Source organism: Mastigoproctus giganteus, chromosome 5 (assembly GCF_048544385.1).
Source record: "Mastigoproctus giganteus isolate SK-2022 chromosome 5, ASM4854438v1, whole genome shotgun sequence".
NCBI lineage: Eukaryota > Metazoa > Arthropoda > Arachnida > Uropygi > Thelyphonidae > Mastigoproctus > Mastigoproctus giganteus.
The window spans coordinates 81,924,653-81,951,474 of record NC_143579.1 but is presented as its reverse complement, the minus strand read 5'-3'; the positions used below and the strand labels follow the sequence as shown (position 1 = coordinate 81,951,474).

At 36.7% G+C, this 26,822-nt stretch overlaps 1 protein-coding gene across 1 annotated transcript in view; it reads right to left on the bottom strand.

Annotated features, from left to right (window-relative positions):
• Nucleotides 1-26,822, bottom strand: part of Taf1 (TATA-box binding protein associated factor 1) — an 818,869-nt gene that overhangs the window by 266,139 nt on the left and 525,908 nt on the right. The window contains exons 25-26 of the mRNA XM_090374096.1: nucleotides 6,093-6,216; nucleotides 1,597-1,693 (exon numbers count right to left, since the gene is read on the bottom strand). Of these exons, the coding sequence (XP_090230222.1) occupies nucleotides 1,597-1,693; nucleotides 6,093-6,216 (221 nt within the window). The remainder of the gene's footprint in view (nucleotides 1-1,596; nucleotides 1,694-6,092; nucleotides 6,217-26,822) is intronic.

Sequence of the window (26,822 nt, the reverse complement as noted above, 5' to 3'; positions counted from 1 at the left end):
TTTGGGAACCTATGGTATAAGGCAATGATCAGGCCACACCTTGAGTACTGCGTATAGGTTTTTTGAGACCTCGTTTTAGGAGGGATGTAGATTTGCTTGAGCGTATACAGAAAAGGGCAACAAGATTGGTGAGGGGAATGATGGGATCCTCTTACCAAGAGAGGCTTAAATTCTGCAAATTGCAGCAGCTAGAGACTAGGCACCTGTGAGATGATCTGATTGAGGTGTATAAGGTTTTGAATGGGTTCAACATGCTGAATTCTGATGGGATTCTTCCACTTGCTTAGATTACAAACCTAAGGGGGCATAAATTCAAACTGAGGAAAGACAGTTATAGAATAGATGTGCAGAAATTTGCCTCTAGCCATTGGGTAGTTAATTGCTGGAACAAACTTCAATCTGTCATTGTGGAAGTTGATAGGTTAAATGAATTTAAGGAGGAACTGGACAATCTTTTAGAGGGAATGGTTGTGTGAATGAATTTTTTTTATTTATTTTTATTTTATTTTTTGGCTGATGCTACATAAGCTCATACGCTTGCTCTCTTGCAAAACATGCCTCTATTACTAAAGATGGTAACTGAGATTTACCACTAACACATTCAAAATGCTGCATCTGGGTAGCAGTTATCATAGGAAAGATCATATGAGGAGCACAAAACACAAGGTTGTTAATAATAAAAAAGACTTGTACAATTATGTACAGGTCTTTTTTCCTTATTATCAGCCCAGCATGAAATTCTCTAAGTAGTGCACACAGGGTGCTAGAGCAGCTTGTGGGAGTTGTGTAAATTATACAAAAATTTTGCCAGAAGGAAAAAAAAGTGATGTTTATCCCATCATAATAAAGTAGCGCAATGGGTATGGAAAACTCATTTTAAGGACACAGATCTGCTGGAAAGGATGCAGAAACAAGTAATTATTCTGTAAATTGCAAAAACTGTACATGAAATTTAGGTGAAGTCTTAAGCTTAAAACGGTTGAGTAAATTAAATGCTGACGGATGGCATCTTTATATTTACTCATTCTGTACTTTATATTTACTCATTCTTTATATTTACTCATAATTGTACAAGTCTTTTTTATTATTAACAAACAGACACAAGGGGACAAATTAAAATTGAAAAGGATGGTTGCACAATAGTTGCATGTGTGGATTTGGAATAAACATCCCTCTAGTGTTGTGGAAGTTGCTAGTTTAAGTACATTTAAAGAAGTTGACAAATTATTTGAAGAAACAGGCAAATTAATTGAGTGAAAAATTTACATTTATCCCCCTTTTTTTTTTTTTTTTTTTTTTTTTCTGATGGTGTATAAGCTTGCTTCCTTGTTATCATTTTGTTAACACTAATACTAAATATACCACAATTCCCATAATAAACAATGTCATAAACATACCAAAAATCCTCTAACAAAAAAACAAGGTGATGCACTTTTTTAGTTTACCAAAATTTATTCTATAAACACTATTAGATTATTATAATTTATATTATTAATTTCATTCAAGTCAATTTTTTTTTCTGAATTCCAGCAACGAATTATCAAAGTACCATAATAAAGAAATATTATTTCAATCTTCAACAGCTTAATGTATTACCTCTGTCTCGTTTTTTCTTTTCTTCATTAAAACTGTCCTCTCCCATAATTAATTTCTGTAGCTCTCTTCTTTCTGCTTCCTCACGCTCATGAGAAAGCTAAGAAAATACATAAAAATTCATTATTACCTTAAGAAAAAATACATTTGTATCTAAAGTAAAATACTTTTGTATCAAAAAAAAAAAAAATATATATATATAATAAATAAGACTAGTTTACTATATTCCTTCTGAAAAACAGAACTTAATATGATTTTATAGCCAGTTTAAAATATTCTGCATTAAAAAAAAAGAGAGTGTAAAGAATGAAAATATGATTTCATTAGAAAACACACATTACTAGGACAAACAGACTTAGTCATAATGATAATTAATTATTTTTATATTTTAATTTCCTTCACATGCTACTTGATCTGAAGAGATCAAGTAACATTTTTGTATATAATTATATATCTGAATCAGCTTAAAATTTTCAATCTATTATGAACATAACTGCGAAAAATTATTTTATATTGAAAACATATTTTTAATTATTTTTTTTAAAAAACCAGCATGCTTTAAATATGTTTTTTAATGCCAGGATTTGGGTGTTATCTTCAATGTGGATAACTGAATCTGTAATTTGAAAAAGCTGTGTGACCCAACAACTGGACACCAGTCAGACATTGTAGAAAAATGTGAAGCCAGCACACTTCAATAAGTGGATGTGAGAAAGGCCAATAATTTAAAATTTTGTTTTATAGCAACTGATTTGATAATTATATGCAAGAATAGGCTCAAATAAAAGAGTTTAAAAAACTTTTCTTAAATTCTTTTATGTCTTTAAAACAAAACAGTTAATGATAGATTGAGAGTTAAAGCAATAATGAAGAAATACCAAAATTCACATTGATGTTACTTTAACACAGCGGTTTTCAACCATTTTTTAAAAACGGCATCCCTAAGTAATTTATTTTATTTTGTGACACCCCACTCAATTTTCTGCCTGTTACATCCGATTCTCTCTCTCTCTCTCTATATATATATATATACAGCCATACAAATAAATTATAAAAATAATGCCAGCAGTAAGGCAAGACAAGAGCGAAAATAGTCGAAATTAAACTTAAGAGTCAAAACAAACAGGGAAGGAAGAGAGGGGTAACAAGAGTAAAAATATTGCAGCAGAAAATCTCTAAGATAATTTAGAACATCTAATTATAAGAATAACAAATTATTCATTAAATTTTGAAATTTAATTAAAATAGAAATTTAACAGCACCCCCTCTGACAGGCACCAGGTCCAAATTTATGTGAAATATTACCAACAGAGATCTAGACCACTATAGTAAAATAAAACAAAAATAAAACAAAAATAGACTGACCATTACGCCCCATCTTAACAGAGGACCACAAGGCCAATAATGGTCAGGGAATCGCTGCATTTGGATCGCTAGACAAATCGCCGCAAAGGCGAGTCGATCGAAAGATCAGTAGGCCACCCGATCTCCAGATCGAACCGCCAATGCAGAGGACTTGAAGAGCGGTGGTCCTGATGTAGCAAAAATTAAAAATAGAACAGATATGAGAACTATAGCATCATGTAGAGGAATATGCTTTTTTGCTGCCTCTGATGTTTACTGTACCTTTTTATTTTTATTTTATCATGAAAGATTCAGTTTCCAACTATTTTACACGTTATTCAAACATATGTATAAGTGTATATATATATAATATTTAAAAAAAATGTTATATGATAGTTGTTATTATTACAACAAATAACTATAAACAAAATTACAATTCATAATACAAATTATATATATATATAATAATTTTATTCTTTATATAGAAGTACTAAGTAAAAAACAGATCCCATTAGACAGCAATGTAATTAAACAAAAGGCACTAAAAATTTATAACCATTTAAACGAAAATGGAGAACCTTCTGTTAACCTGGAGTTTGCCAGTAAAGGTTGGTTTAGTGATTTAAAAACTGCTTCTCATTACATAACATAACAATTCAAGGGGAAAGTGCATCAGCTGATAATGAAGCTGCCAAGAAGAATGCAGAAGAATTTCTAAAAAATTTTTTTATTGAAGAGCATGGATACACACCACATTAAGTTCGTTTTCAATGTTGATGAGACAGGTCTTTGGCAGAAAAAATGTCCAAGAGAATGTTTATTTCAAAAAAAGAGAAAACCACACCAGATTTTAATCTAATATCAACTAATCTCCTGATGTGTTACTGCACTCATGTGCAGATAATGCATCAGGAGATTAGATGATAAAACCTATGCTAGTTTATAGATCCTCTAACCCTTGTGCAATGAAAGGTATATATAAAAACGCTTTACTGGTATAATGGAAAGCAAATAAAAAAGCTTGGATAACTGCTGATTTATTTAAAAAAACGGTTTCTAAACTGTTTTGTGTCAGCTGTGGAAAACAATTTAAAGCTAAAAAATCTAGATTTCCAAGTTTTCTTACTATTGGATACAGCAAGCCATCCAAACATTGAAGTAATTCCTACCAACTAATACAACTTCTTAAATTAGATTGAGGCATTATATCTAAAACTCATTACATCAGAAAATGGTTACAATAGATTTTGGAAAAAAAATGATTCTGAATCTATTGAAATGATGGACGCATGGAAACATTTTTCAATTGTGGACTGTATCGGAATCATAGCTTTATCGCTCAAAGAAGTAAAACTGTCAACATTAAATAAATATTTATTGGAAAAATGTATGGCCAGAGTCAGTTCATTCAGAAAATATGGCTGAACTGACACAAAACGGAATTGGTGCGATAGTAAAACTTGATAAGTCAGAAGGAGGGGAAGGTTTTGATGATATGACTACTGACGACGTTCAAGAATTACTGGTAGAAAAAGAGGCTGGTGAAGTGGATTTGGTGGAAATGGTATCAGAGGTAAACCAAATCAATTCAGAGGATGATGCGTAGATGAAAATTCAGAAGTTCCAAATTTTTCACTAAAAGGCATACATGAAGGCATAAACTTAGCCGAGCAATTAGAATCTTAATTTTTGAATGCAGATCCTCCAACTGAAAGGAGTACAAAGTTCAAAATGGAGTTTCAAAAATGCTTAGCTCCATAGCATGAAAAATATTAAGATCAATCAAGCAAAAGCAAACAAGTCCACATTACAAATTTTTTAAGGAGAGCAGAAGATACACGAAATCTAGATGCTGCAGAAGAAAGTTCAGAAGGTGAAGATATTCTGTAACAGAGAAAATGTTCTCATTGGATTGTGCTTAGCAGTGATGAAGAGGAGGAAAATTAAACGAACGTACATTATCTGACATATATGTATCACAGTTTGTAAGACATTTGTTCAGTTATTACTATTTTTAATAAAAATTAAGTTTGTGATAGTTATAAAAAAAAAATGGTATATTTTTATTAGCTTTTGGAATGTAATCTCCCTTTTTTGTAATGGTTCTTAGTCCCATACAACATGGTTTCACACTACACGAGATTTTATAGGAACCTAACTACTGTGTTATATGAGGGTTACCTGTATTTAAATGTATTCAGTACAGGACATTTGTAGTATATGGTAATATACTACATATCACTAATATTTAGGACTTCGCTGCAAAAATTTCCAATTTAACTCCAAGTGCTAACCACCCTAAGTAAGTTTAGGAATGTTGTTTTTATGTATATATGTATATGATACATTATCTATAAAAAATATTGCATTGTCATCAATAATTCAAAGATGCAGACAGTTTTAAAACTATAGAATTTTTTTCAACAAGGTTTCTCTAGCTCACGAAGCTTTGAAATCTCTCTATTTAGCTCTCCTGCGCACTTCTGGTTTAGGGTTTGGATTTCACATGTCACAGTAAATATGCAAAAGGTAAGAGATGTATACATGTTTATAATTCTTGACATATCAGACCAGTTCAGCCTTGCTGATGGTTCTGTTCAAAAACCATTAAGAAGCCAGTTTACCAATTCAATTATCACTGGAATAAGAAACATTAAAATAGTATACACTGTGCTATCAATATTACTTTCACACTATGGAAAGTTTGAAGTATTTGGCAATGGCCAACTTCACATTGCATTTTCACATGCAAAAAACAATGCCAGAGTTGAGCAATGTTTTAAGTAGGATCATTGTGTATTTTTAAAATGAGGGCTAAGAATCAACCTCAAGTTTTGAAACAAAGGCTTGAGAAAGTTTTTGTAATTCCCACTTTCATATTTAAACTTCATTCTTTGCAGGGCATTTTACATTCGTTATCATGTCACCATTAAATCTCTCTCTCACATAAGGTGGAAGTGAACATGTAATTGTTATTAATAACCACATGGCAGTGTTTAGGTCTCAGCCAATGAAGCTATGCTCAGCTCTTTCAAATTAGCATAATCAAGTTCACGACAAGTTCAGATCCACTGTTTTTTCAATGGAAAAAAAAAAAAAAAGAAAATTAAATAAAATAATTATATAATTTATATAATGAAAATTATAAGAATAACCTGAGAACTGGTTTTTTTATTTGAAAGCATATTTTCTATATTTTTTCCCATTTCCTCAATATCAGAGTCATCCTCTGAACTAGAATCTTCATCCGTTGACAGAACTTCATTTGAAGCAAGAACCCTAACATGTAAACAAAACATGTATTTCTTAGAAATTTAATGAATTATTAAGATATGGATATGAAAGAAAAACAAACAATTTCATTAAAAACAAAGCAAAATAGCAAACAAAAAATGTATATATCTTTTATAGGCTTTATATATGTATGTATTTATTTTATTAGTAAATCAATAAGAGGAGTTTACCTCAATATAGTACGTGGAACACTTCCGTATGATACCCTCCAGAAATTAGAACGGAAAAAACGAAAAAATCGACAACTTACCGGTACATTAAAGTAAAATATAAATAATTAAATAATCAATTTAACACAATTCAAAATCAATTCAAAACAATTAAAATTCAAATTAACGCAATTAAAAGAATTAATGAAATTTTCAAATTAACGCAATTAAAAGAATTAACGAAAATATTCAAAACGATTTTCCTTCCTTACCTCAAAAATCGATTCAAAAATCGATTTTTGAAGTAAAAATAGATTTGAAGTAATTACTTCAAAAATCGATTCAAAAATATTCAAAACGATTCAAAAATCGTTTTGAATATTTTCGTTAATTCTTTTAATTGCGTTAATTTGAATTTTAATTGTTTTGAATTGTGTTAAATTGATTATTTAATTATTTATATTTTACTTTAATGTACCGGTAAGTTGTCGATTTTTTCGTTTTTTCCGTTCTAATTTCTGGAGGGTATGATACGGAAGTGTTCCACGTACTATATTGAGGTAAACTCCTCTTATTAATTTACTAATATTATTATCAACGTAGAACATATTGAGTATTACAGCTCTGATTCATACTATACACACGGTAGCCACTGATATACATGATTTATACACACGGTAGCCACTGATATACATGTAGCCCTCTTATAACAGAAGTTCTTATAATAAGGATTGTAGATTGCAAGAAGATATTATAAATTTTATTAAGATTTCCAGATTGCAGATTGAGAAATAAAGAGGTTTTCATGCTGTTCAACTTAACCCTTCCCACAACAATCCAATCCTGAAAGAAAACAAAATGAAAAAATTACATGGTAGAATCAATCTAAACTCACTCTGTTGTAGGAGTGTTTAGAAGCCTTGAGGTAGTAACTCTCCAGATTAACTCCATATGTATTTCTGAAGTTGAACAAGCCGAATGTCATGTGAATCCACGAGGGTTACGAAGGGTTGCTAACGACCAAGTGATGGATTCACATGTCTTACAGTGTACCACACTGGTCAGTGACCACTATGGAACACTGAAAAGTTCTGCAAGCCAAAATAGCATGGCAGTTAATATCTTCAACGTGTTTCATAATCTCATGCAATAACAACACAGTTCAAGCAGAAATCCACATCAAAGGAGGACTAAAGTGTTCTGTGCATTAAAGTGTACTACTGCTTTTGCCAAAGTGATAATGGCCCATTTGCTTCCACACAGGCTTTGGATAAAAAATGTTCAAAATGCTCCAATAGCAATACAAATCACCTGATGGTTGATGGGATCCATCCATTTACGTAGGCCAGATCTCGTCATTACTTCATCTGTACCATCCACAAATGAATGGTGCAGATGAAGTAATGTGCACCAATTGCAACCTACAAAGTACAGAAAAGAGCACAGAGGATGTTCAGTCCTCTCATGTGGTTGAGTCCAGTTAATGAATATGCTGAAGGAAGGTCAACTTTTTTTTATCAAATATGAGTCTCGTGAATTTTGTATGCAATGGAACAGCATTTTGTCAAAGCCTTGATTCAGGTTCTGGATGAAGGTTATGCCTGTAAACAAATGCATATAAAAGGTCTGTAGAGAGAACCTGAAGCCATTAGCCAATGCCATGAGTTGTGCTGATCAATGGCTTGTTGCAACAGTCTTTTAATAATTGTCATGTTGCATGACAGGAAAAATATGCTAAAACCATCTTTTACACTGTTTACAGTTTGAGGAAGTCATTCAGTAATGGAAATCACTCTGATGGCAAAAAGCATAACAATTAAAACTAATCCTTGGGGTACTCCCCCTTTGACAAAAGGGTGGAGAGAGAGGGTGGATCACATATGAACTAGGAAAGACCAATGGGCTAAAAAGGTATTTAATTAAAACAGGGAGGATCTCCAAGACTAAGGCTATAAATGTCTTTTAAAACATCAAATTGCCAAGTTGTGTCATACAATTTTACATTTTGAAGAATAGTTATACCAGGTGCTTCCATTTTAGGACACATGTTGGACAGACGTTTCCGATCTAATTAAATGATCCAAAGTAGCCTTGTTTCTTCGAAAGCTCACTTCTTCTTCTTTATCTTCGCCTTCTTCCCACGTTTATATGGGGTCAGCATCTTAGAAAGCTCACTGTATTTGGATATTAAGTATTTTGTTTTGAAATACTATACAAGAATGGTATTGACCACCTATACAAGATTCTGTAATCAGAAACAGCTATTCAGACTGACAGGACAATAGCTGTTTGCACTAGGCATACAGAAACTGCTCTTCAAGAAAAATTCTGATATACAGGAAGGGAGTATGATCCACAGGTTTTAATAAGAGGTGTTTAATCATTTGATAATAGATGTACTCTATCAACAGCACTTGTCTCCATATGGGTGAGGGATGTCTCATTATAAGAGAAAAAACTTTTTAACACAAAAATTAGAGCCTGCTTTTTATTTTTATGTTTCAAGACCATGAATTCTGCAAAGTAAGACAATGTTGCAGAAATATTAGAACAAGTTTCCCCCAAGAGCATTGGCTGCTGCAGTTGCATCTGCAATAGAGCATCCTTATATTCAAGGATCAATGAAGGATATGGGATGTGTATTTTCCCTTCAATTTCCAGGTTTTTGTCCAACTGCCTTAGGATTGGACAACTGGATAACAGAGGAAGTAAAGCAGATCAATGATTCCTTCTGATTCTGATGGCAAATATACAGTCAAAGCTCTTTATGTTGTTGTTGTTTGGTTTTTAGGAGCATTAGCAACTAAGGCCATATTGCTCCGGGATATGCGGTGATCATTCCCTGACCTTACCGCATCCTCCGTATTTGGTGGTGACGGGCTCGAACCTCGGTATAATCAAGAAGCGTGTGCTATGCACTGTTGCTCCTTCCCACCTGGCTACGGAGGCGCCCAAAGCTCTTTATAGAGACCCTCTTTTTAATGTCCAAACATGTTATAATATCTTATGTGGGTGGTCCCGTCCAATTTGTCATTAACCTAATGCTATTTTACATACAATATAACGACCTTGAAAATAAAAGAATTTTTTTATAATAACCATAAATTTCTATTTCTTAATCTGAATTTTTATTTATTTTTTTATTAATATTCGCATTTAAAAATGACAGAAGGCTTCAAATATATTGAAGTAATTGCAGCCTGACTGTGAGAAATCATTTGTTAACATTTCCCACACTCTTTTCTCGCAAAGCTGAAAGGAAATTAACATCGGCTAGAAGTTCATTTCATTAGTTTGAGTTTGTTTCTACTTCTACTTCTTAAAAAAGTTATCCGCTTTCTTGGAAAAGAAAGCGGATAACTTTTTTAATCACAAATAAAATTAGGATTTTGCAAATTGTAGATCAGCATTTCCCAAACTTTTTTACGGAACTCTTAAGAAAACAAGTTTAGCGGGAGCCAAAGAACTGTTCGCATTTTATTACCTAGGATGCACTGTGCATCAAGAACAATCTTTATTTCGAACACATGTAAAGCCGAAATTCAAATAACTGTCATCATACTCTCATTTTGGTCTTTTATTAGTTGGATCCTGTTTTTTCACTTCTGAATTTTGGGAAACAAAAGGCTGCAATTGTTCATCCTCACTTTGAAGTGTGACAATATTGTGTTATTTTTAATCGACCACAGTTGCAATACTAGAAGTACTCGCTTCTTGTTTTAAAGTTCCTTTTTTTAACCACAAATCCATGGTCATTTATTATTAATAATATTTAGAAATACTGACAATTATCAAAAAAAAATTTATATAAGGAAGTGAGTTTAGTTTATGATATCAGTTCACTTCCCTCTCTCCTTCAACCCATGCACTACAGGCTAAATCGTATACAAATGGCATATTAGATCACTACATTGCTACTTTTTCGATGTCATTACCTCTATGCATACTTCTCTACGCAAAAGCCCAAAATAAAGTGTTCCGTGGTCTATTTGATTATTAGTGTATGCCAGTATATTAATAACCGGGAAAAAAAAAAAAAAAAAGTTAAAAGCCGAGAATTAGGGTTGAATTTGAAAGTGTCTGCAATTCTGCCCAGACACGATAGGAGGGAGTATATGATGAGAGCCTTGTCGATCAATTCGGCTCTGGAAAGATTGTGCAAGGCTCAAGGGGTAGAATTTTTTTCAGCCTGGACTGTACTTGTTAACAGGAGAGATTGCTTCTACAGGGATGGGATACACTTAAATAGAAAGGGTGCAAGAATATTTGCTGATGCTATCGAGGCAGTTTTAGGTGGGTCGGAAAACTGCTAGCTTGGGGGGAGAAAAAGACCAATAGATTGACAGTAGCCACTGGCAGAGGTGAAAGAGATTCTTGCACTGCTTCTATTAGAATGAGCAGAAGCCTGAAAAACAAGATGCATGGTATTTCAGAGACTGCTGGGAGCCATTGCGGTACAAGTAAACACATGGGTTGTGTTAGGGTAGATAAGAATAGGAACAGGTGCATGTATACTTGCGTGTACACCAATGCTAGGAGTTTAGTAAATAAATTTGATGAATTTGAGGTATTGCTCAAAACATCAAAGGCAGATATTGTTGGGATATCAGAAACGTGGTGTCACACAGATATAAGGGATGCAGAACTGCAATTTGGGGAGTACAACGTCTACAGAAAGGATAGACAGGATAGGAAGGGGGGAGGGGTTATGCTATTAGTTAAGAAACACATAAAAACCAAGGAAGTGAAGCCAGTCGACATCGCTGGACAATGCAGTGTTGAGTCAGTTTGGTGTGACATAAGCATTGGGAGATCAAAATTGAGAGTAGGAGTGTGCTATAGGCCTAATGACTCTGATGAGTATAATAAGGAACTGTACAGGGAAATAGAGTGGGCCAGTAAATCAGAGTCTTATAATGGGAGATTTTAATTTCCCAGATATTGACTGGAATTTGGGGGCTGGTTACTCACACACTAGCAGGGCTTTTGTGGATTTATTGGATGATTGTTTTCTACATCAGCATGTTCGGGAGGCAACTAGAGGGAGTAATACTCTTGATTTGATTATCAGCAGTGATTCTTCATGCATTAAGAATCTGCAGATAAATGAACCACTAGGTGGCAGTGATCACAGTGTGCTGAAGTGGGATTTACTGAAAGAGGTAACTACCATTAGGGGTAAAGGGAAGGGTTATTGCTTCCGTAAAGGCGACTACGATGGACTGAGACAGTATTTAAATTCTATACAGTGGGACCAACTGATGATGTTACCAACAGCAAATTCAAAATGGGAAGCATTCAAAGAACTTATCTTGGAAGCTACTAGGCTTTACATACCAACTAAGAAATATTGTTCAAGGTTTAGGCCAAAATGGATGTCAGATGAACTAATGAGGCATATGGCAGAGAAGAAAAATGCATGGGATACTTACAAATTAACACATGACACAGAAGCCTATGATAGATACAAGTTGATATGCAACCAAGTTACAAAGGAGGTTAGGCAGGCGAAGGCAGATTACGAGAAATCCTTGGCAAGGGATGCAAAGAAAAACAGCAAAGAGTTCTTTACTTATGTAAACTCTAGAAGGAAGGGGATGAATCAGATTGGTCCACTTGATATTGATGGGTCAACTGTTGATGATCCTGCTCAGGTAGCTAACAAACTAAATGAATATTTTGCATCGACATTCACACATGAGGAGTTATTCAGCAAGGGGAATGCCAGAGGTGTATTCAACTCTAGCAGTAAGCTACAGAATCTTGAAATAACTGGGAGTAAAGTGGAGGAGAAACTGTTGAAGATAAACACAAGAAAGGCACCCGGGGTGGATGGGATCTATCCAGTTATATTAAAGGAGGCAGCAAAGGAAGTAAGCAAACCCTTAGCCATAGTTATGAGAGCTTCCTTGGACTCAGGGGAGGTACCCATGGACTGGAAATGTGCAAATGTGACCCCAATTCACAAAGGAGGATCAAAGGCTGAAACAAGTAATTATAGACCTGTGAGCTTAACTTCTGTTCCAGGAAAATTAATGGAGGCACTGGTTAAAGAAGCACTGCAGGATCATTTAGACAAGACTTCAGTTATAGCTCAGACACAGCATGGTTTTGTTAAGGGGAAGTCTTGCCTGACCAACTTGATTGGATACTATGATGCAGTCACAAAAGAGCTGGATGCACGGAATAACTTTGATATTATATACTTGGATCTTAGAAAGGCTTTTGATACTGTTGCACATGGAAGACTGCTACACAAATTGGAGCAGTGTGACATTGGAGGCAAATTGCTGCTATGGATAAAGGGGTGGTTGAGGGGGAGAAGACAGAGAGTGGTAATCAATGGACACTGCTCATCGTGGACTGATGTTATTAGTGGAGTCCCTCAGGGCTCAGTGTTGGGTCCATTGTTGTTTTCTGTATTTATAAATGATATTGATGATGGTATATCAAGCTTAATGTCCAAGTTTGCAGATGATACAAAGGTTGGCAGGGTTGTCAAGGACACTACTGACACTATGCTGCTGCAACAGGATCTGGAAAGGTTGAGCAGATGGGCTGAGAGGTGGCAAATGAAGTTTAACATTGACAAATGTAAAGTACTACACATGGGAAACAGCAACCCCAGAGCAACGTATCAACTCTGTGGTACTACACTGACAGTGGTAGAGAATGAAAGGGACTTGGGGGTGATTGTGCAGGCAGATATGAAGTTCTCTGAGCAGTGCAGACGGGCTGCAAGAGTAGCTCATGGAGTATTGTCAATGATATACAGGAATTTTTCCAGCAAGGATAAGGAGGTGATTATTCCATTGTATAAGGCAATGGTCAGGCCACACCTAGAGTACTGTATACAGGTCTGGAGGCCTCATTTCAAGAAGGATGTAGAGCTGCTGGAACGAGTACAGAGAAGGGCAACAAGATTAGTGAATGGAACAAAGGGGTGCTCTTACGAAGAAAGGCTTAAGTTTTGCAAATCACAGTGTCTGGAGACTAGGCACCAGCGAGGTGATCTGATAGAGGTGTATAAAGCCTTGAATGGTTTAAGCATGCTCAATGCTGATGGGATTCTTCCTCTAGCTCAGAAAAATCACCTGAGAGGGCATAAATTCAAATTGAGGAAAGACAGATGTAGGATAGACGTGCGGAAATTTGCCTTTAGCCAGCGGGTGGTTTGTTGGTGGAACAGACTGCCATCCCTTGTGGTGGAGGGTGATCGCCTAAATAAGTTTAAGCTCAGCCGGACAGGTATTTTGAACGAACAGAGGGGTGAAGTTTTTTTTTTTTTGGCTGATGCTGCATAAGCTTGCTTTTTTGCATCAAATGCCTCTACAATGCTAATGCTAAAATTGATACAAAAGTGGTGTACGCTACAAATATGCAAAATTTATTTATTTTATTATTTTTTTAATTATTAATTATTATTTTTTGTAGAACACTTGTTCACATCTCGCGGAACACTGGTGTTCCGTGAGTTTGGGAAACACTGTTGTAGATAATGGTGTGCATTCTAAGATGGACACTGCTAAACAGTTCGGCATTTCTAAAATTTGTTGTTGTTGGTTTAGTGATTTATTCGGCACATCGGCAACTATGGCCATAGTGCGCCAAAATTTCTAAGAGTAATCTGCTGCACTGAGTAGTACTTGAGGATGAAAGGCGAAGTATCCAGATCTTGAAAAGGTACTTTTGGAATGGCTAATGATGATGCGTGCAGAAAACATTCCCGTAGATGGCAATTTTTTAAAAGCTAAGGCTGAATCGTCTGCACATTGAATGGATATTGAAGAATTTAAAAGTTCAGATGGATGGTTCCAGAAATTTAAGACCCATTATGGCATGTTTTTCAAAAATATATGTGGCAAAAGTGCAGCGTTGGACATTGATGCTACAAAGGAATGGAAGGAAAATCATTTTAAATGTTTTGCTGACATACAACCACAATGACATTCAATGCTGATGAAACTGAACTCTTCTTTAAATTGCTACTGGATAAAACACTTCTATTTAAAGGCGGGAAATGTACTGGCAGAAAAAAAGGCCAAACAATGGATTACCATTACCCTAGCAGCAAACATGTCTGGCATAGAGAAGTTTCCTCTTTTATTCATTGGAAAAGCCTAGAAGTCGATGCTTTAAAGGTGTGAAGGCATTACTGACTATGTATCGAGTAAACAGACGGCCTCCGTAGCCGAGTGGGCAGGAGCGGGAGTGCAGTAGTACACGCTCTTTGAGTAGACCGGGGTTCAAGCCCCTGACTGCTGAATACGGTCGATCTGCCAACCCGCACTGGAACAGCGTGGCAGATTATGGTCCATTTCCCTCAGCATGAATTGTTGAGGAGGCTTCCATCCTGAAGTGGGTTGATAATGGCTGCACTTTACTTTACTTTTTTTTTTATCGAGTAAACCAAAAGGCATGGATGACATCACAAATATAAGAATAAATGGATCAGAGGCTTAGCTCACAGGATGAATGAGAAGAATAGAAAAATTTTACTGTTTTGTGGATAACAGCACGCTTCATTGCCAAGTAAATGACCTACATGCAATAACTGTCAAGTATCTTTCACCAAATATGATGTCAGCTGTTCAGCCATTTGATCAAGGTGTAATAATTCAGTGTTAAGAAAAACTACCAAAGAATGCTATTAAACAAAATTGTGTCTTGAAACAAAATTCAGTACAAAATTCACATCTTGTAGGTAGTCTTTCAGCTTGAGATGAAGCTGATGAAGAAGTGATCGCTAAGGAGAGAAGGGGAGCAGTTAGAAAGATCACTGGCAGAAAAAAATCTGCATAAGGCAGGTGGAAGAAAGTTAGTTCCTAAATTTTCGAGAGAGAGAGAGAGAGAGAGAGAGAGAGATCATTATCAGTGGGCACAAGCTTTGTTAGCACTATCTCATAGAGTGCTATATCCATTAAAATTAAGAAGAGAGGGAAAGGCTTGTTTGTTGTGCCAAGAACATTTCCATAAAAAGTATGAAATATAAAAAAATTCTGGTAACCTTTTTAAAAACCTAAGACAGGCTATACATCCAAAACTATAACAGTATAAATAAGGATAAAATGGCAATACAGGTAGCCCTCAATTTATGTCGGGGTTAGGTTCCTGGGGGGACATGCGCAAATGGAACCCTTTATATAATGGAGTCAATCGGAAATCACAGGGTTAGGTTCCGGGCACACCAAAAATTTTACCTACCACTTTGCACCGATTGTTTTATTTTATTAGCATTCTTCATAGTTGTAGTAATAGTCGATGGAGGCATATTCATAGCGCTAGACACATTAGAGCAGCTTTCACCAGATTCCATCCTCCGAATATTGCACTAGGATTCAATTAACTATTTTTACCAGACATAGCGTGTCTTTATTCTATTAAATTAAAAACTTTATAACATGATTGGAAAAAAAAACTGCACACGGCTATCACTATCATTATTATTTAATTTATTAATAGCACAATTAATAAAAAATGTAAGTGTAATAAATTTCCAACACGTGTAAATAGCGGAAACAACAACCACCTGAATGGACTTTTACCACCCACATCCATGAGTGGTTACTTTGAGGGCGGGAATCTTTCTCGTCTCTGATACGAATGCGCTAATTGCTGATTGGCTCAGATTGTCCTAAATCACATGAACAGTGCATGATACATAGCACAGTATGATGCCGGTAAATTTTGTCTGACGATTTTAAACTTTCAATTTATAAAAAAATTGCAAAAATAAATAAATAAAAATAGTATTGTGGTTAGTGATCGGTGCAAATCGGACCAGCGCAAAATGAGGGCTACCTGTACATGGATTAAAAATAAATCCCTCATATAATATATAACTGTTGTACAGGCTAATAATTTGTACAAACTTAAAAACAGCTGACCTACGGTTATCATCTAAAAAAATAAGCCTGAGTGTATAACGCTCAGTCAGGTGGTTTAAAGCATTTCTCTATACATTAAAAGTTTTCCTCTTGGTGATATTTATTTGAGCCAATGGGAGAAGAGGGATGCAGGTGACGTGATACAAGTGGGCACGGCAATTATGTCACTACAAATGTGCAGATAAATAATTACATAGGTGATTTCCTGATTAGATTACGATAGGTGCATTACAATGTTAATATATTAGTTAAAATTATGAGTGGGGGGTGTAGAAGATTTGACTTACTGCATCATACCTGTACATTTTGCGTGGGACAAAACGGGAAATAAATGGCATTGAAGTAAAAATTTGTGTAAAGTGGTTGCTCGGTTGAATAGCATTTCACCACACGACGTAGAGATTTCATTTGAAATTACTGTTACACAAAGCAAAACGTCTAAGGTGTTTCGAAGACGTGGGAACAGTGAATGGATTAATGTATGAGACTTTTCATGAAGCCGCTTGAGCAGCAAGTATAAGCATATTGGTTGATTATGTGAAGGAAACTCTTTTCGAAGCGGTTTCAGTAATGATGCCAAGCAAGTTAAGATATTTCTTTGTATATTTGATATTAGCTGGGGATTGGCGAGCAGAGTGAGCAGGGGGCAGAGCCCCCTAGTTGTGTTTAATTAATATTTGGACAGTAGATTAAAATATAACAAATAAAACAGTTCACAGAACTCACACATATGAGGTTCAATCAGCCCAGAGCAGAAATGGTTATTAATATGATTTTAATATGAATATTTGAATGTATCAGATGACTATGTCCTAGTGGAGCTGTATAAGAGCAACTTTACAATTCGATGTGAACTAGACTGCCATGTTTTTATTGAAGGCTTAATCTGATATAATTTGTCAATGGTTTGCCCATGACACAAATGGTGACAATGGGAATTCAGCATATTATATATAATTTGTCTGTAATCTATACAGTGGACTGACGTGCCAATTTTATTTGTGGAATTTTCTGATTAAATGTTTCCCTCTAATCTTAATGCAGCTAGGGATATATAAGAAACAGAGGTCAAATTCAAGTCAATAAAAAAAATGTATCATACGCTGAACCCAGAACAAGTCTGAGTGAGCTGTATATCTCATCACTGATAAAGCCTGTAATGCATTTAAAGAATCTGTGTATATGATACACTGATAGTATTGGCAAATGCTTATGTAATCAAAGGTTAACACTATGGCTAGCAACACTGAAGTGTATATGCTGCATTCAACAGTAAACTGCTTGGACGAAGTAGTAACTGGAAACAGAGCAGCAGGTCCCACAGAGAATTGTGGCTTCAAGCCATCTGTATAAACTGGAAAGAAGTCAGAGTGACGAAAAAGAGTTGCAAGTAAACAGAAGGTAGAGTATCAGGCTTTCGCCAGTTAAAGGAGAAGTCACGTGGTGGTACATGAGCATTTCAGGGCAGAAGGGAGTGACCTGGTGAAAGGGCAACTATGACTACCATAATATGTAAACCTCTGAGCAGCTCATATCCATGAGCTGCTCAGAGGTTTCCCCATGGACTGGAGGTGTGCAAATATATCACCAATTCACAAAGGAGGTTCAAAAGGTGACACAAGTAACTACAGACCTGTTAGCTTAACTTGTGTTCCGGGGAAAATAATAGAATCACTGGTTAAAGAAGCACTGCAGAATCATCTAGACAAGACTGCAGTAATAGTTAAGACCAGCATGAGTTTGTCAAAGGGAGGTCTTGTCTGACCAATTTGATTGGTTATTATGATGCGGTCACAAAGGAACTGAATGCCAAAAATAATTTTGATATCATATACTTGGATTTCAGGAAAGATTTTGATACTGTTGCTCATGGAAGACTGCTGTACAAACTGGAGAGGTATGGCATCAATGGTAAGCTGCTACAATGGATAAAGGGATGGTTGAGCGGGAGACAACAAAGAGTGGTAATCAATGGACACTGCTCTTCATGGACAAATGTTATTAGTGGAGTTCCCCAGGGTTTGGGGTTGGGCCCATTGTTGTTTTGCATATTTATCAATGATATTGATGAAGGTATATCAGGTTTAATGTCCAAGTTTGCAGATGATACAAAGGTTAGCAGGGTTGTTAACAACAGTTATGACAGTATGCTACTCCAACTGGATCTAGATAAGTTGGGAAAATGGGCTGAGAAGTGGCAACTGGAGTTTACCATTGACAAATGCAAAGTACTGCATATGGGTAGCAATAATCGAAGAGAAACGTACCAACTGGGTGGTACTACACTCAGGGAAGTGGAAAGTGAAAAACACCTGGGGGTAATTGTGCAGCCAAATGTGAAGTTTGCTGAACAGTCAGACGGGCTGCCAGGGCAGGTCATGGAGTCTTGTCAATGATATATAGGAATTATTCTAGCAGGGACAGGGAGGTGATAATCCTGTTATACAAGGCAATGGTCAGGTCACATCTAGAGTACTGTGTACAGGTCTGGAGGCCTCATTTTAGGAAGGATGTAGAGTTGCTAGAACAAGTACAAAGAAGGGCAACAAGATTGGTGAGGGGAACAAAGGGGTGCTCTTACCAAGAAAGGCTTAAATTCTGCAAATTGCAGCACCTGGAGAGTAAGCACCTGTGAGGTGATCTGATTGAGGTGTATAAGGCCTTGAATGGGTTGAGCAAGCTGAATGCTGATGGGATTCTTTGTCTAGCTCAGACTAAGAACCTGAGGGGGAACAGTTTCAAATTAAGGAAAGGGTGTTGTAGAATAGAAGTGTTGTAGGCTTCCATCTTTTGTTGTGGAAGCTAACAGCCTAAATAAATTTAAAGCTGAGCTGGAGAGGCATTTGGAATGAATGGAGGGATGAAATGGGAGGGTTTTTTTTTTTTTTTTTGGCTATGCTGCATAAGCTTGCTTTCTTGCATTGTATGCCTCTATTAATGCTAATGAATACAAAATGAGCAGTTGTCAGTTTGATGGGTGGCATACACATTTTCCCAATGTGGCTTGAAAACAGATCCATTTAGAGTGCTCTGGCAGCGATTTCATTTTGAGAGCATAATGGAAAGATTACTGCTTCTGTCAAAGTTATAAAGGTGGATTATTCATTTACACAGAGATTCTGGCTAAAAATACAGTAGCAATACATACAGCCTCATGATGGGATCCAGCCATCCAAGTACATTCAACCACCATATATATGAGATTCAGTGTAATCTGGATTGCACAAGTCCATGAAAAAAGCATAATAAGGTATATCATTCCACACCCTATAAGTAGAGAGACCACAAAATAAATAAAGGTAACTCTCGGTTTACAAAAAAGTTCCGTTCCAAGACTTTGTTCGTTATACGTTTTTTTCGTTATGTGTATCTTGCACTTCTGAGCTTTTACAATACGTATCGTATACATTATTAATGATTTTAAAGCATTAAAACCATGTACTAAACATTGAATGGTCTATACAATATGTTTTATTATAATGCATGTATGAATTATATGGTTTATTGTACAATACATAATGTAAAATAAAATAAGAAAAGAATAAAAAAACAAGAGATTGTACTTGTTAATTTTAATTAAAAAATAGATTTACAAAATATAAATAAAGAAAATGAGTACTAACATAACATATGTACAGTACATATATATGTATTCTTTTACGCGTCAATATCTTCATCAGAGTTCAATATTTTCCGCATTAGCATTACCATTAGTAGAGGCATATGATGCAAGAAAGCAAGCTTATGCAGCATCACCCAAACAAACAAACAAACAAAAAAAAAAACACTTCCATTTCACCCCTCCGTTCATTCGAAATACCTGTCCAGCTGAGCAGTAATTTATTTAGGCTATCAACTTCCACAACAAGGGATGGAAGTCTGTTCCACCAACCAACCACCTGCCGGCTAAAGGCAAATTTCCGCACATTTATCCTACATCTGTCTTTCCTCAATCTGACTTTATGACCTCTCCGGTGATTATTCTGAGCAAGAGGAAGAATCCCATCGGCATTGGACATGCTCAAACCATTCAAGGCTTTATACACCTCTATCAGATCACCTCGCTGGTGCCTAGTCTCCTGACACTGTAATTTGCAAAATTTAAGCCTTTCTTCGTAAGAGCAACATTTTGTTCCATTCACTAATCTTGTTGCCCTTCTCTGTACTCGTTCCAGCAGCTCTATATTCTTCTTGAAATGAGGCCTCCAGACCTGTATACGGTACCCAAGGTGTGGCCTGACCGCCTTATACAAAGGAATAATCACCTCCTTATCCCTGCTAGAAAAATTCCTGTATATCACTGACAAGACATCATGAGCTGCCCTTGCAGCCCGTCTGCACAGCTCAGAGAACTTCATATCTGCCTGCACAATAACCCCTAGGTCCTTTTCATTCTCTACCACTGTCAGTGTAGTAACACAGAGTTGATACGTTGCTCTGGGGTTGCTGTTTCCCATATATAGTACTTTACATTTGTCAATGTTAAACTTCATTTGCCACCTCTCAGCCCATCTGCTCAACCTTTCCAGATCCTGTTGTAGCAGCATAGCATCAGTAGTGTCCTTAACAACTCTTCCAACCTTTGTATCATCCGCAAACTTGGACATTAAGCTCGATATACCATCATCAATATCATTTATAAATACAGAAAACAATAATGGCCCCAACACTGAACCCTGAGGGATTCCACTGATAACATTAGTCCATGATGAGCAGTGTCCATTGATTACCACTTTGTCTTCTCCCACTTAACCACCCCTTTATCCATAGCAGCAATTTGCCTCCAATGCCACATTGCTCCAATTTGTGCAGTAGTCTTCCATGTGCAACAGTATCAAAAGCCTTTCTAAGATCCAAATATATAATATCAAAGTTATTCCCTGCATCCAGTTCTTTTGTGACTGCATCATAGTATCCAATCAAAGTGGTCAGGCAAGACTTTCCCTTAACAAAACCATGCTGTGTCCGAGCTATAACTGAAGTCTTGTCTAGATAATCCTGCAGTGCTTCTTTAACCAGGGCCTCCATTAATTTCCTGGAACAGAAGTTAAACTCACAGGTCTATAATTACTTTGTGTCAGCCTTTGGTCCTCCTTTGTGAATTGGGGTCATATTTGCACATTTCCAGTCCTTGGGTACATCCTCTGAGTCCAAGGAAGATCTCATAATTATGGCTAAGGGTTTGCTTACTTCTTTTGCTGCCTCCTTTAATATAACTTTAATATAATATAATATAACTTTAATATAAAGATCCCATCCACCCTAGGTGCCTTTCTTATGTTTATCTTCAACAATTTATCCTCCACTTTACTCTCAGTTATTACAAGATTATCTAGCTTACTGCCAGAGTTGAATACACCTCTGGCATTCACCTCGATGAATAACTCTTCATGTGTAAATGTCGATGCAAAATATTCATTTAGTTTGTTAGCTACCTGAGCAGGATCATCAACAGTTGAAACATCAATATCAAGTGGACCAATCTGATTCATCCTCTTCCTTCTAGAGTTTACGTAAGTAAAGAACTCTTTGCTGTTTTTCTTTGAATCCTCTGCCAAAGATTTCTCGTAATCTGCCTTTGCCTGCCTAACCTCCTTTGTAACTTGGTTACACATCAGCTTTTATCTATCATAGGCTTCTGTGTCACATGTTAATTTATATGTATCCCATGCATTTTTCTTCTCTGCCATATGTCTCGTTAGTTCATTTAACATCCATTTAGGCGTAAACCTTGAACAATATTTCTTAGTTGGTATGTAAAGACTAGTAGCTTTCAAGATAAATTCATTCAATGCTTCCCATTTTGAATTTGCTGTTGGTAACATCATCAGTTGGTCCCAATGTATAGAATTTAAATACTGTCTCAGGCCATCGTAGTCACCTTTATGAAAGCAAAAACTCTTCCCTTTACACCTGATGGTAGTTATCTCTTTGAGTAAATCCCACTTCATCACACTGTGATCACTGCCACCTAGTGGTTCCTTTATCTGCAGATTTTTAATGCATGAAGAATCACTACTGATAATCAGATCTAGAGTATTACTACCTCTAGTTGCCACTCGAACATGCTGATGTAGAAAACAATCATTCAATAAATCCTTAAAAGCCTTGTTAGTGTGTGAGTGACCAACTCACAAATTCCAGTCAATATCTGGGAAATTAAAATCCCCCATTATAAGACTCTCTGATTTACTGGCCCACTCTATTTCCTGTACAGTTTCTTATTATACTCATCAGAGTCATTAGGCCTATAGCACACTCCTACTCTCAATTTTGATCTCCCAATGCTTATGTCACACCAAACTGACTGGACACTGCACTGTCCAGTGATGTCGACTGGCTTCACTTACTTGGATTTTGTGTGTTTCTTAACTAACAGCATAACCAAGGACTTCCTAATTCATTTCACAAATATACGTGGTCTCAATTCTAATCTCAATGATGTCCATTTCCACTTGCAGTCTTCCAAACCCCATGTACTTTTTCTGACTGAATCTCAGTTATCAGTTGATTCAACTACTGCTCATCTCAGATGTCCAAATTATTTGCTGTATGATTCCTTTCGAATCAAAGGTGGTACTTGTGCATATGTCCGTTCTGATATTCCCTGTCAGAGACTTGGCAATTTGGAATCTCCTCTCTTTGATCTTCTCTGGCTTAAAATCTCTCTACCTCATTGTGTAAAATTCATCTGTTGTCTCTAGCGTTCTCCCAACTCCACTAATCACTTGGAGCTCTTTGACTTCCTCTCTTTGCAACTTGACTTTCTCCAGTCCAACTTTCCTAACAGTGAGGTAATTTTCCTGGGTGATTTTAACGTTCACAACTCTAGCTGGCTTCCGTTTTCTAGTCACACCGACCCAGCAGGTCGAGATGCTGAGGCTTTTGCAATTACTAATGACCTAGCACAGATTGTTCATTTACCTACAAGAATACCAGACAATCCTAATCATACAGCCAATACGCTTGATCTTTTTCTCACAAACAACCCTTCTAAGTACAAGGTTGAAGTGAGAGGTCCTTTAGGCACTTCTGATCACAACTTGGTGATTGTCTCTTCTCCAATGGAACCTTTATCTCATGGCTATTCACAACCTCGTATTGTTTGGCATTACAAGAATGCAAAATGGGATGACCTGCGAGACTTCTTTTCTTCTTTTCCTTGGTCTGATTACTGTTTCAAAACTTCTGATGTCAACGTTTGCTCAGATCGTGTCAGTGAAATTATTCTTGCAGGAATGGAATCCTTTATCCCACACTCCACTTTAAAATCTCGTCCTTTATCTAAACCTTGGTTTTCCAATAAATGTGCTAAGGCTGTCCAAGAGAAGAATGTTGCATATCGTAATTGGCTTGTTTCTAATTCTTCAGTTTCATTTTCTGCCTACACCAAAGCTCGCAACAATTGTAAAGCAGTTATTAATCAGTCCAAACTAGAGTTTGAACAGGCTAAGAGTAGAAAACTTGCTTCTTGCCCTAATGGTAGCCGAGCATTCTGGTCTCTTGCCAAAGCTATTGGCCGCAACTTTTGCCCATCTCTGCTCACACCTCTGTCCAAACCAGATGGTTCTGTTGTCACTTCAGCCAAGGATAAAGCTGACCTGCTAGCATCCCATTTTTCTTCGAGCTCATGTATTAATGATCTTGGTAAAACACCTCCCACCATTCCTAACACGCTCCATTCAATGCCTCCTGTGGTCTTCCGTCAAAAGGATATCAGAAGGATTTTGATGAATCTTGATGCTAAGAAAGCTCCAGGTCCTGATGGTATTTCTCCACTTGTTCTCAAAACCTGTGCTCCTGAACTTACTCCTATTCTTTGCCGCCTTTTTTCACTTTCGTTTTCCAAAGGTGTTTTTCCTTCTGCTTGGAAATTTGCTCATATCCAGCCAGTTCCTAAAAAGGGTGACAAATCCCTCCCATCCAATTATCGTCCCATTGCAATTACTTCTACTCTTTCTAAAGTAATGGAGAAATCAATTAACCGCCAACTCTTAAACTACCTAGAAACCTTCCGTCTGATCAACGATCGCCAGTATGGATTCCGTCAGTGTCGATCCACTGGTGATATTCTGGCTTATGTTACCCATTTATGGACTAATTCAATGGAAAGGTTAGGTGAAACACAAGTAGTTGCTCTTGACATCTCAAAGTCTTTTGATCGTGTTTGGCATAAAGGTCTTCTAAACAAGCTTCCATCTTATGGTTTGCCGACTGTTTTTTGTAATTGGTTATCCAGTTTTCTCTCTGATCGCTCACTGAGGGTGATGGTGGATGGCTCTCTGTCTTCTAACTTCTCCACTAATGCCGGTGTCCCCCAAGGTTCAGTTCTTTCCCCCACTCTTTTCCTCTTGTATATCAATGACCTTCTTCCATTGACTGGAAATCCTATCCATAGTTTTGCCGATGATAGCACATTGCATTCAACTTTCCATTTTGAGAAACCTTGTCCAGCTCAATCAGCTTCAAGTTCTCGAAAATCTGCTGCTAATTCCTTAAATGCCGATCTTCAGGTAATTCTCCAGTGGGGCAAAGACAACTTAGTTGATTTCAACCCTTCTAAAACTCAATCTTGTCTTATATCTCGCAAAAAGGTTTCTTCTGCTCCTATGCTTATCTTTAGTGACACTCCGATTTCTAGGCAAAATGATATATCTCTTTTGGGGATTACCCTGACTTCTAATCTCTCTTGGCATAAGCACATTACAAATATTGCTTCCTCTGCATCTAAAAAACTTGGTTTTCTCTTTCGCTCTCGGCGTTACTTTTCTCCGAAACAGCTGCTCACTCTGTATAAATCGCAAATCCGCCCTGCCATGGAATATTGTTCCCACATCTGGGGTGGTGCCCCCAAAACCTCTCTCAGGCTTCTTGATTCCATTCAGAAGAGGGCAGTTAGGTTAATTAATGATTCATCTCTAACAGAGTCTCTCCACTCGCTTTCTCATAGATGCACTGTTTCTGCTGCATGCCTCTTCTACAGATACTTCCATGGGCACTGTTCTTCTGAATTGGCTTCTATAATTCCCGCTCTCTCTTTCAAAACAGTCCGAACACGTGCTGCCACCAGCCAACATCCATTTACTGTCCAACTTCAAACCCACAGAACCAACTTTTCATCTTCCTTGTTTATTCATTCAACTGCCGTTTTCTGGAACAACCTTCCTTCATACGTATTTCCTGAAAATTACAATCTACAGAAGTTCAAGTCCAATATCAACAAATATCTTCTTTCGTCTTCTCAACCTCCAACCCAAGCACGGTACTAAGTACTATAGGTTATAATACCTCTCGTGTTTGGGGTTCTCATAAAAAAAAAAAATAAAAATAACCCCTCCTCCCTTCTTGTCCTGTCTATCCTTTCTGTACAGATTGCACTTCCCAAATTCCAGTATTGCATTCGTTATATCATATCCCAACAATATCTGCCCTTTGATGTATTGAGCAATACCTGAAATTCATCAAATTTATTTACCAAACTCCTAGCATTGGTGTACACGCAAGTATACATGCACCTGTTCCTATTCTTAGCTACCCTAACACAACCCATATGTTTACTTGTACCGCAATGACTCCCAGCAGTCTCTGAAATATTCTGCTTCTGTTTTCCAGGTTGCTGCTCATTCCAATAGAAATAGTGCAAGAATCACTTTCACCTCTGCCAGTGGCTACTGTTAATCTATTAGTCCTTGTATCCCCCCAAGCTAGCAGTTTTCCAACCCACCTAACACTGCCTTGATAGCATCAGCAAATATTCTTGCACCTTTTCTATTTTACGTGTATCCCATCCCTGTAGAAGCAGTCTCTCCTGTTAACAAGTACAGACCAGGCTGAAAAAATTCTACCCCTTGAGCCTTGCACAATCTTTCCAGGGCCGAATTGATCGAGAAGGCTCTCATCATATACTCCCTCCTATCGTGTCTGGGGAAAATTGCAAACACTTTCAAATTCAACTCTAATTCACGGCTTTTTTTCAACAGTGACCTGTACTTGTTAAGTAATTCTGCCGGTCTCCTCCTCTTAATATCATTAGTGCCAATGTGTACAACTATATCACATAAGTGCATTCGGCGCAGATGAGGTAGATGGAAGGGTGTCTGATAATGAAGAAACAGCTGGGTTTTCCACTTCTTTAAAATATGTTTTTATAGAAGACTGCACAGTTAGTTTCTTTTTTTTTTTTTTTTTTTGAAAAATTCGCTGTAGCATGCTGGAGTCATAAATGGTTCTTTTCACTTTTGCAATGCTTTCCATATTTCTGTCTTCTTCTTCAAAGATTGCCAACTCCTCAGAATTTGATTTAAAAGCGTTTAAACATTCTACGTGCCGTGTCATGTAAACCAGCATTTTTTTTACTGGCTAGATAAGTTTTATTAACCAAGAACATTTCAAGATAATTGTCATAATACTTTTAGCATGGTATCTTGAACTCTATAAACTTTTCAAGCTTGGCATAACAACAACTTTTTTATGTCACTGTTGTTGTTGTTGTTATTTGGTTTTTAGGAGCATTAGCAACTGAGGCCATATTGCTCCAGGGATATGCAGTGGTCAT